We start from the raw sequence: 12,204 nt of genomic DNA, 5'->3' as shown, positions 1-12,204 counted from the left end.
ATGTATTTCACATTTCGATTTAAGCTTACAGTACCCCCATTAAAGTCACAAAAATCACCCCCTAAATTTCACTGATAAAGCATCACGCCGTCTTTGGTTTCCTCGCCAGTAATGCTATAGCCCAGACTGACCACAGAGAGGCATCCTTGAGCTAACTCTAGCATCAAGTGAAACCAGAACAGCTTCGTTCGGAGTAGCCTGTCTGTGGATCCATAAATAATACATGGTAAGCCCCTTAGATCAGAACAACACAGTAACAGCTGGCACGCATGTGTGTTACAAGCTCCCCTTTTATCCTGCATCTCTTTATCCTTTTATCTTTGGCTTCTCTCCTGGGAGGAGGGAAAGCATTGCAGAATGACTCAGGCAAACTATACAACTGTAATGGACTGTTGGACTGCTTTGGAAACACTAATCTCATGAAGATAAACAAAAAAATGCAGGCGATTATAACAAGCATAAAAGTTATTTTGACAGGTGTTGTTCCACTGTTATGTCACAGAGGATCTCTACACAGTATTTCCTTCGTGTTTGCTGCCCCCAACCTGTTAGAAGAGTATATTTTAAACCCTACGACTGCTTTGAAACCAAGCATTACAACCAATCTGAGAAATTTAACTTGCAAAATGAATTTAAATCATTAAAACTCAATCATAGATCGTTGATAGTTGATGCCTCTCTACAAACATGAAAGCAGTGTTTGTGAATCTCTAGGTAAGTCAATAAATTACTGCTGTTTAACACTGTGTAAGAGACATTCATTAGTTTTTCCCAAGATAAAAATTTTGATGTATTTGTGCAAACACACAATTTATTAAAAAAAACTTAAGAAAGTGTCCCTTTGGGTATAAGTTTCATGAGAATACAAAAATCAAATCTGGCACAATGGCGCAAAGATTATGATATGAGGTATTAGGTCTCTGCATCCTACACAATTTACCTGTCAGAAGATTGTCAACTGTCAGCAAAGATGTCATAAGTGTTTGCTCCTGTACATATGCGCAAGTACATCTGTCTATCAGCATTCATGTGTGCATAGTATCTATTTTTTATATATGTGTGCATCTTGAGTACAGTATTTGTGAATGAAAGTTACTTTCTCTTGGCATCAACTCACTGAAAGCGATGAAAGTAATGCTTTGCTTGTGTAGTGGCAGAGCTGGTTGTCACAGCAGGGGCCAAGAGATCCTATGGTGCAAGCACAAACATGGAAATACATATTGGTCATTGACGGCCTCAGCATGGCAGTGGTAGTAACCGGAGAGGTGACAAGCCGTGGTGATAGCAGCTGGTGTTTGTGTTACATAATGTGCAGCCATCGAAGCAGTGGCAATAATAGTTCTGTAGTATGTAATACTGGGGGAAACTATATGAGTGGACAGAAAGAGGAGGAGAGTGTCAAAGCCATGGGAGCTGGAGAAGTGGTCTGACCTGCAGCTGGTGATAAGTAGGAAACAGAGCTGGCATGTAGACAGCAAAGTACAGAATGAAGCTATTTTGTAAGGCAAGGTTTCAGCTGTTAGCTATGTCAGTGTGTGATGATAGGCAATAATATGCAGTTGGAAAGAGATAAAAGGAGATTTTATGATGAGAGAGTGGAAATTTTCATCTGCTCATGATATAAAATAACATGAAAATCTTGAGGACGTTCTGCATTGTAGAGGCAAGTGACTAGATAGTCTCATGGGGAAATGACATGGATTTGAAATATTTCAAACTTACTATTTTGCCTCCTGCAGAGTTAGACAAGAATGAAGGACATATAGAAAGAGTGGACAGTGATATTGAATAATAAAAGGTTCCACAGGCATGCTTAAGTATACCCTGTAATCCCAGCAAGATTCAGGGATCAGGGATACAACTCGTTGGCCTATTCCGATCATTCCAGCATACCTGTTGATTAAATGAAGAATCCTACACTGTGGGGGGAATTCACTGACTCAGACTGACTGAGAGGGTGAGAAAGAGAGCGAGACATGGAAAGAGAGGGGGGAGGGGGGTGTTTGGGCACAAAGCGAGTGACAGCTGAGGAGAGGGGAGGGAGGAGAGTGACGAGTTAATGTGGTCAGCTTGACTGACAGATTGGAAAAGGTGGAACAATAACACTGCTGTGTAGTGAGAGAGAGAGAAGTAGAGGAACACACGAGTGGGGGGGTTGAAATACCTTGTAGCTGGTTCACGAATATTTGCCAGCACGACAGGGAAGAGGCTGGGAGAGATAGTTGGCACAAGAGTAGGAAAAGTGAGGGAGAGAGTTCAGAGTGTGTGTCGTGTCTCCTGGGGAGAAGCATACAGTCAATATCCAGGTCTCCAGTAAACATTTATGACCCTCCTCTATAAAGCTGCAGTGCTACTGCATGGACCCACGGAGCAAAGGCAAAAACATTGTCTTCAATTCTAATTTAATTATCTAGTCTAGTCAAGGACACACAATAGATCTCCAGCATATTACAGTAGCTAGTTGCACTGACAGCAGTTTGCAAGGACTTTAAGTCTTTCTTTAGATGCTGAGAAGAGTCAAGACAAAGTGACCAGAGATCAACCAACTGAACAGAAAATGACAGTAAGTATTGCACTTTTTTCCTGTGAAGATATATGCAGCATTAAACCTTTACATGTACACTTACAATAACAGTCTTACGAGGTTAACTCATGTTTAAAAAGTCATCATACTGTGCTGCAACAAACAAACAAAATCAATGGCAAATAAAACTCATAAATGCAATAACTTTCTGTATGTACAAATGGTTGGGTGTTTTATAAATTATCTCACAAATGTGCTTTTGCAACTATATGATGCGATGACACAGGCATGGCATAAATGCATCAGTGGCTTTTTATTGCAAATTGTTCTGTGGCTGCAAAGGTTTGATAGACAACATTGTTGAAAGGATTTTCAGCTTGTAACGCTGAGCACTTGCACTGGAGTTCAAATTTGTTAATGATGTTAGCTCTAGCAGAGCCCTCATTAAAATCTCAGATCACTTTTTGCTTTATGCCAAGAGCCATTAACTGATAAGGGTTTAATCAATAATCACCTCAGCTTGCAAGGACATGGCAAATTTCAGGATGCTCCTGATGCAACAGATGTTTTAGATGCATGTGCCATGATTTATGTGTCAAAGCCACTAAATCAAACCTTAAACCATGACCTGGATAAAACTCCAGCTGCAAGCAACTCTCAAAATGTGAGAAATTATATTCATTTCATTTGGCATGAGTGGAATGAAGAGCAGCCGAAGAATGTAATAATGTGATAACCATAACCCGTGTTAACAACTCTGTGAACAAAACCAAACTGAGGTTTGAATTCAGGACTTTAACACTGTGCTTTGAACTGAAACGTGTGAAAAAGCATGCACAGCTATACACGGACAACATATCTATGTCTGTAATGTTTTAATTTTATCAATGTGCATGTAAGGTGATACATTACTATAGGGTTTCTAGTAGAAACATTATGTCCCCCAATTTTACTTTCTGTGCATTTGAGAATTGTCTGTGAGTTCTCTCTCTCATAATAAACTCAATGTCTAAAAAGGTGACCTTTTGCAGGTGTAAATCGGAGCCAGCTGGTGATTCCATTTATTCATCATTGATCTTGCAGCAGCCCATCATCAGCTCTGTTTAAAATACAGCTGTCTTGGTAATATCTGTGCCAAGCAGCACTGGTTGAAACCTGCAGTCTTATTTTTGGCTGCACTTTAGATTGTTTGTCACGCAGCAATTCAAGTCATAACTGAGATCCATCCATTTTTTAAACTTCTGGCATGGCATTACTCAGATAATGTACAGAAATAAATCGTAAGTGTCTCAAATGACACTATTTGATCTCTTATCACCAACAGAGATTTATTAGTGATTGGAAAATGTCAATGACCATAATCAAACTTATTAATCTAGTACAAACCACAGAAAATGAATAGATATTAGCACAATAACCATGAGAACTGACAACAATTGTCAGCCAGAACTTAACATCAGTAATCTAATCAAAAAAGAAGGTGCCCACCAAGCTCAGTTATGCAACATGTGGAAGGTCAAAAGTAAAAACGTGTTATCCTCCTGCAATCGCTTTATCTTTTGTGTTAAGCTGTGTGTCGTAACTGTTCACACCCTTCCTAATTTGCTGGGGCATGTGGAGGGGGATCTACTTCAAAAGAGAATGAAGGTGGAAATTGAATGACAGCGCCAAATGTTCTGATCATACCAATAAGACGTCACATCGATGTCTGAAGTTTATCCTGTACATAGGACAATGGAGATCAAGCCAAATTAGCAGACAGCAATGACATAACCTTATATGTTCCACTAATTTCTGCCAAATGCATGCTGAGATAGCACAAGTTTATTCAACTCTGAGCAGGACTGAGTGAACAAAGAACTGAATGAACTTGAATGAAAACAACAAAACCACTTGAGCCTCATGAGAGTGGTATTTGTAACATGCTACTATTGCAACTAATGAGATACATGAGATTTAAAGTTAAAGGTCATCTTTACGCAATGAGCCATGTTACAGGTTCAGGTAACACATCAGTATGTGGAGCCTCAGATTCAGATTCATTCAGTGAATCTATCATCAACATCAACACGTGTCACTCAAACGTGGATCTCCTTTCTCTTGACGGTACTGAACAGATCATCGTATGTAGACACTGAATATAGATTTGTGCGCGTATGTGTGCTCTACAGGCTGCAGCAGCTCAGGAACTAGATGAGCTATGTTTCCTGTCGGCACAGTCCATGCCCAGTCTGAAAGTATCCAAACACTTCCAGGTGGTCAAGCTCCTGGGAGAGGGATCCTATGGAAAGGTCATGTTGGCTGTGCACAGAAAGAGAGGTCAGTGCAAGACTCAAGGTGAAATATCATGACAGGCTGAGAGTTTTATGTCTCAATTCAAACAGTCCATACGAGTGTGGGGAATTTCCATTCGAACTTCCTAATGCTAGTCCATTTAATTAAGCGTTTTGATTACACTTTTGAACTCCGACTGCCAAGTCTGAAACAGGTGAAATGGTATAACTCCACTGCAGCACATCTCTCAGGCTCGTGTTTCTTTCTAATGAAGAAACTACCCATGTTATGTGGGGTCAGTGCTGCAGTAACGTGAGGACAGATCTGTCTTTTGATAGTGTTCACTTAACCTTTTGCGCTTCTGTTGCTGTAATGAAGTGCTTTGCTACATTCTCTGGGATAGAGTTGCTGCATCTGGGGTATAACTGTGAAATACAGTCGCCCCAAAGGGGAAGTTATATTTGTTCGCAGTGTCAATGATGGACAACGCTCACATTCCGTCAATAATGACAAATGTTTCTCAAAATCTGACTAAAGCTGACCAGATATTATAGTATTCAACACATTTCATCTTGCTCCATCCCTCTCAGGAACTCCTATGGCTCTGAAGTTCTTCCCTCGTCTGTCTACCTCCCTCACCTCTTTCCTGCGTGAATACAATCTCTCCCTTTCTTACTGCACCCATCCTTCTCTCACTCGGGCTCTTGGCATCTTCTTTTCCACACCCACCTACTATGTGTTTGCCCAGCAAGCAGGACTGTACGGTGACCTCTACAGTGTAATAGTGTCAGAGGTCAGTGTTTTTTTGTGGCATGAAATGTGTTGTTAATGCCCGGTGTGACGTGGCCAGCCTAACAAACTATGAAGCATAGAGGACAGTTCTTCTGGTTTCAGCAGAACAAAAGCTCACATGAAAAAAGTTCTGTTTCCTGCTAATATGCAACAGCAGATACTTTTAAAAAGAAATGTACTGCCGCCCACATTATGTTTTCCATCAACATAAGGTGGGAACGTTGTTAATGACTGTTTCTTGCAAAACAACATGGATGCTGATTATGAAAGTTTTTGCAAAATATTTAAGGATTTCCCCACAGTATCTGCTTTTGCAATACAACACCCGCCTGTGGAAAATAAAGAAGGATAACACTTTTGGGGTTACGTCACAACACTTTAAGGTCACTTTAAGGCACTGAAAAGGTCAGCATTGGCTTGAAGCCAGAGAAAGAACCTGTTTGCTTTATGCATCATTTAACCAAAACCACAATCTTTCTTAACCTTAACCAAATTACTTTTATTTTGTAAAGAAAGTAGAACTTCCTTCTCTGGAAAAATGTTGCCTATGAACACAATCGAGGCAGCAAAACTATTAAGCAGCATATAAATGTAACCTCAAGGAGACAAGATTGTGGACTGACAGACCAATTTCAGTCAAATGCAATACTGCATGCATTTCATGGAAAATGTAACTGCTGATCCAGTCCTTTTAAGCTTTCATTTCTGTCAGCAAAAACTTGAGACATGCTTGATAATGGCTTCCAGCTCACCCTCTTCTGTGTTTGTGTGACTGCCAGTAACATAATGGGCTACTGATAAGAGTAAGGGCACCCTGCTCTCCCTGAATGAAGAGGGAGTACATGAAGGAAAGCAAGGTTTTCCAAGAGCGTCACCAACCATTTTGTTGACGCAGAGTTTGCTTGTCTTTGCGCCAACAATATAGTGTTCTAACCAGAGTTAGAGTGTGTCTTCTGATTTTGAGGCACCACTGATCCAGACTGTCTGTATGTTATAGGTTGGAGTTGATGAGGAGTGTGTCCAGAGGGTGATGTCCCAGCTGAGTGGTGCCGTTACACACCTCCACTCCCTGGGCTTCGTCCACCGTGACATCAAACCTGAGAATATCTTCCTGTGTGACAGTTCCTGCCGCTGGGTTAAACTGGGTGACTTTGGCCTGGCCCGGGCCATTGGCTCCACTGTTCGAGCTGTCTGGTATGAGTCGCCCTTCTGTACTCCTGAAGTGGAGCCAGCTAAGGAGATGGAGAGAAGGCTGTACGATGGGACTGAAGAGGAGCTGGAGGACATTTGGATAACAGTGGAGCCCTGTATTGACAGCTGGGCCCTTGGTGTACTTGTCTACTGCCTATTAACTGGATGCTTCCCCTGGGAAGAGAGCACCCATGATGATCGTGGCTACCGCAGATACAAGGAGTGGTTTAACCGTGAGGCGGAAAAGGAGAAGAAGATCAGAGATGCTGAGTGGAGGGGTGAGGAGGACAGTGACAGTTACATAATCACAGAGGAAAACCAAAGAGACAACACTCTGCCTTCACAGTTTGAGGGCCTCAGCCCACTTGTGATGACTCTTTTCAAGGAGCTGCTCCACCCTGAGCCCAAACAGCGAGGAAGCCCGGAGGAGATCCTGAGCTACCTGGGAGGGCCGTGGCTGATGGAGACAGAGAGAGAGGAGAAGAGAAAAGCAGAGGAGGCAGAGAAGGAGGCCAGAAAAATAAGAGAGGGAGGAGGAGTGGAGGAAGAGCTGGTGAGGGAGGGAAAAGGGGAGCGATAAGCTTTGTCTTTGTAAAATTGTTTCTAGACAGGATTTTAATGAATTTAACATTTTTGACAATGGGAAAAATATTGTTGCAATGTATTTTTGTGTGTAAATATAGACTTTACTCCAGTGCAAATGTATACATTATAAGGTACTGTATTTTTCCATATTTTTATAAATATCTTTACTAAAGTTACCACTTCCATTGTTGCATATATTCCAGTGTGCGTGTGTGTGTTTGGGTGCCTTAATGAGAAGAATGTATAGATAATATGAGGAAACCTGTACTGGATTTGTTGCCTAAATAAAGTAAACTCCTTGTGTTTACATTAACTCGTGACATTTACAAATACACATTAAATCAAGTCGAATCAAGTGGATTTCATCTATAAAGTGAAAAACTGTAAATGTGCCTTTTATTGCTTTTTGATAAAAAGCATTTTTGAGTGGAACAGCTTGCTGCAGCACTACACTAAAAAACTAGATTGTCTCTCTACTCCTACAGCATTGTCACTGTAAACCCCTAGTATGCACTCTGCATATCTCTCACAATTTTTAATGTATTTAAAAATTGGGGTTAGTAAGTTCTGATGTCCACTACAAAGGACATTGAATCAAAAATGTGTGATAATGTGAAATTATTGTGCCTTAAATTTAAATCAAGACTTTGATATTAAAGAGAAAACTGTTTTTTTAGCAACAGAAACATAATATCTGAAAATGATCAATGACTTATCTCTCTTGTTGCCATAAAATGTGGAAGTTGGAATTCCCACCACTTTGAAAAGACAGTGCATTTGCTGTGTTGGCCACAACCCCACCACTGAGGCATCACAAGAAAGCCCAGGATGTCCACTTAAAAGGACAGAACAATTGAAAAAGATTCTAAAAATGATACTTTGACCTAGGGCCGGGGTCTCAGACTCATGTCCCCCACAGAGGACAAGGAGGACAGGAGGATAAATATAGAATTAAAGGTTTGAAAGGCCACATATAAATAAGACACATTTGGTTGGTGTACAGCATGTTCTCTTCTAACATGGCTTCATTAGTCTTTTTATTCAACACTTTAATTTATAAGGAAGGACATCTACCAACAAATGTTTTGCCTCCTACTTTCCGGAGGGACAACAGCATGCAGCTAAGAAACATTTATCAATGACATACAAACATTTGTAACTGAGAAAAACTGAGAGGTGAAAAGCCAATGAGCCTCTACTGAGGATGTATCAACATGTATACAATCAATATGAGCTATAAACCAGACAACCATTTTTTTCTTTTTTTAAAGTACTGGCTTGTTTTATGTAAATGATTCAGTAAAATCCATTATGTATACACAACTTGTGAAACCTTTCTAAGAGACCTTAGAAAATTATACCTATGGGTGGAAAGAAGTGACATCTTTGACATGGTGAAGCAACAGGTGCTGCAGAACAGAAGAAGCACATCTAAAATTGGACTGAACAATACAAGCTGATAGTGATACCAGCGTGATCTTTCAAGTCTGCGTGATGCAAACCCCAGGCATACTACCTGCAGCAGCAGAGGCATGATATTCATTTTCAGTTCCTGCATATTTGACTCTGATGCTGAAGGACCTATATCAAAACATATTATACATGATTGGCTGATGTGTTGACAGTAAAACAACTTCAAGTGAGTTCTACAGACATGGCAGGTGGACCTCCATGTCGTTCGTGGGGACTGTTGGCCTACATCTGTCACAGAGGATGTTTACTGTTTGAAAAATCACCTGCGCTCCTGTTACAGTGCCCCCAGAAGAATGCACTGGTATTGCTAATGGCCACTTTGTGTACATTTGTACACCACTGAATCATGCTACGTTTGCAACTGTGTATCTCTGCAAAAGAACTTGGCATCACCTAAAATTATAAAAAATTAACTTTGCAGCACATTAGATATATTCAGGCCCTGTTCCACCATAATACACAGGCACAACACAAAAATAAGTTCTCTGTTTCAACTTTCACATTGCAGCGTGCATGATATCTCAGTTTCAGTTTGGAGTGGATCCCTGTTGGTAGCAAGCTGCTAATGTGTAGTGCGAGTGTGTGTGTGTATGCCAGTAGGGTCTGTGCTAACCCCTGCTAAGGGCCACTCCAGTTGGATTTATAAATAGACCCCAAGTCCATCTATTTACACACCATGCACATCATCACCTCTCTCTGACTATCTGCACTACACAGACCTCCAAAGGTAAAAGTCAGGCTGCCTTGGCGCCCACAGGCCTGTAACAGCACAATCTGATGGAACACTGTGACCCATCTTGCCCGTTAACTCCCTCGTCTCTGCTCTCTTTTTATCTCTAGACCTCTTGGTGATTACTTTTCCCTTTTTCCTATCATGCCACTGGAGCCTTGTCTGGACCTCTTTCTTCTCAGATCACTGCTACCATAAACCAACAACTGCCAGCCTTCTTAAGCTGGATCCCATAGTGTGTTTACATTAAAACATTTGATATCTCCTTTGGTAACGGCCTTTTGGGATGCGCTATTTTCCAGGAAACATAGGAACAAGGCTCATGTGACATTCAGGTGGGTGAGTTAATGGAGGACCACAGCCTGACAAATGGAAACACATGGTGCAGACCACAGAGACAATAGAGTGCCAACACAAAGATGTTGTTCGAGGTGCAAATCTGTTGGAAGTCCATGAGGATAGATAGCAGGGATGATGAAAACAGGAGAAACATGTGGACTGCTTGTCCTTACAAAAATCCCAACGCATACAATGACAATGAGATGTAGCTCATTTCAAGTCATGAATGTATTTCAAAGCCGCAATACGAGCATTTGTGAGGAGAAAAGACACAAGTTCTAATTTAGAAACCGAAGCTGCTCGGATTTAGATTTATAATGCCAACAAGATTCAGATTTCATGCTACCAGTATTGGATGAAGTTCACTGTAGTGCAAAAGTTCAAGCATTATCAGGGTCCTCATTCATTGTCTTCAAAGCATCTTCTGGTTTTACATCTTGCATCTTACATCACAGTTAAAGTTTTCTGTCTTTAGAATAGAGTTCTTTCAACACAGGTACACAGAAGCTATTGAAACAACCAGCTGGAAAATGGCATTAGTTGTAACTGATATGTGGACAGATATCTGTTAAACGATGCCCCAGGTCACGAGAACGATAGCTGCAAAAGCAGACACGAGGCGAGAGCCAGATTGATGGCCGATGGTAGATTGAGTGGAGCAAATAAAAAGTTCATATGGCCAAATGTCTGAAATGTATCCCAAGAAGGAAGCCAAACACTTGGGTCATCGTGGCTTGATATTTCCCCTACCCCCTCAACTTCTTCTGCCACATTGCTACTTGCTAAGGTCCGGCTACTTTAATTGCTTAAACAGGTTCACTGGAAGAGCCTTGAATTATCACTTTTGTACAGCATGAAGCACTGATGACCAACACTGGATCTAGTTTATAATATGTCATGAGTGAGCATTTCCTGAGATTTGCAGTGTGCTAATGGGAGAGTTCAGCTGCTGCTCTGAGTGTGTGTGTGTATTTGTTTTCACGTATAGGAAACACAGCAGTACATGAAAAATGTATTAGCTGGTTGACATGCAGAGAAATTGAGTGAGGGAGGAGTGGTGGGGTGAAAAGGAGGTCAGTGAGAGAGAGTATGCATTGCAGAATTGGCATGCCTCATGCAGTGCCTTCCAACTAATAAACAAGTTGAGAGATTATCATGTGTTTACTATCTGGCATGTTTGCCTTAACCATTCTGCGTTGCTTTCTGTCTCGCCCGACACAGGGCTTCTTTCCTCCTCTCTTGCCTTTCTTCTCTTTCCTCATCTCTGGCCCTCTCGGCTCTACTTTCCCCTCATGCCGGAGCCGCGTGGGCAGACTGGCAGGTTGATGTGTTCACAGGATTGATCGTCCCTCTTGGCTCCTCTCCTCCTCTCTTTTGCTTACACTGCCTTCATCTGTCAAGCTGTCATCGGCCTCGCCCAGTCGACCTTGTTAGGGCCACCCCACAGGCACTCTCTCTGGAGTCCGTGTAGCCCCGATATGTCAAGGGGATGATGAGTGTCTCCCTCTTGAACTGACTAGGCCTACCATACAGTGAGCCGGTGAGAGTTTTGTTGTCTGTGACCTCAGGGGCATGTTTAGCAATATTTATATTAGTCAAGTCCATGGAAGCCGATGCAGAGTCAGGTTCCCTCCCAGAGCAGCTATAATGGTCCCAATGAAAAGTATCATTTTAACACAAAGAGCCTCTGAGACAAAGGGTCAGGAACCATGGCCTTGATAGTCACTTTCATCTTTGCACAGGCGACCACTTGGGATATTTGAGTGTAACTTCTGTGGGTAACAGATAACAAGTATTCAGTGTTCTATATTTGTGCCACTACTGCAGATTAAAGTTATTTTGCAACTGTGCAACTGTGCCATGTTCATTTCTAGTCTCTTCAGGAACAAAATTTTCTATTCATCAGAAAACACAGGGGAATAGACTGAGCTGGTGATGGACTATAAGTACCTTGGGCTTATCATGAATCACAAACCTTCTTGGGATCCACGTGGTAATGTTTTGATGCTTTGTTTTGTTTTTTGTTTTTTCTAAGAAGATTAGCTGTGCAGATATTTCTGTAGAAAAATGTACTCTTGTAAAGTTATAACTTGCAGTTGTTTAGATTTGCTTATTTTACAAATATCTTACTGAAGGCATCACCTGTTATTACAATATTCCAAAAATCACTCACAGGAATCAATGAAGGATAAATAAAGATGGCATGATAAAACCACACAATTATGGTCTTTTTTCAGTTGTGCCTATAAAGGCAGTCTCCTGAACTACATTGCATCTTCCTGGTATTTTAACCACT

At 41.3% G+C, this 12,204-nt stretch overlaps 1 protein-coding gene across 1 annotated transcript; it reads left to right on the top strand.

Annotated features, from left to right (window-relative positions):
- The first annotated feature begins 2,166 nt into the window (after nt 1–2,166).
- Nucleotides 2,167–7,673, top strand: sbk3 (SH3 domain binding kinase family, member 3). The gene is made up of 4 exons (XM_041044270.1): nt 2,167–2,563; nt 4,696–4,843; nt 5,389–5,591; nt 6,588–7,673. The coding sequence occupies exons 1-4, from the start codon at nt 2,558–2,560 to the stop codon at nt 7,359–7,361; spliced, it is 1,131 nt and encodes a 376-aa protein (XP_040900204.1). The 5' UTR covers nt 2,167–2,557; the 3' UTR covers nt 7,362–7,673.
- The last annotated feature ends 4,531 nt before the right edge of the window (nt 7,674–12,204 follow it).

This window comes from Toxotes jaculatrix, chromosome 8 (assembly GCF_017976425.1).
Source record: "Toxotes jaculatrix isolate fToxJac2 chromosome 8, fToxJac2.pri, whole genome shotgun sequence".
NCBI classification, from domain to species: Eukaryota; Metazoa; Chordata; class Actinopteri; family Toxotidae; genus Toxotes; species Toxotes jaculatrix.
Note: the sequence above shows the minus strand (reverse complement) of the source record. Positions and strands in the feature narration are given on the sequence as shown.

Excerpts from the sequence above, each read along its gene's own strand:
- sbk3 (XM_041044270.1), top strand. Across the intron at positions 4,844-5,388 it reads GGCTGTGCACAGAAAGAGAG|GAACTCCTATGGCTCTGAAG; the intron begins GTCAGTGCAAGA and ends CATCCCTCTCAG. Across the intron at positions 5,592-6,587 it reads ACAGTGTAATAGTGTCAGAG|GTTGGAGTTGATGAGGAGTG; the intron begins GTCAGTGTTTTT and ends TGTATGTTATAG.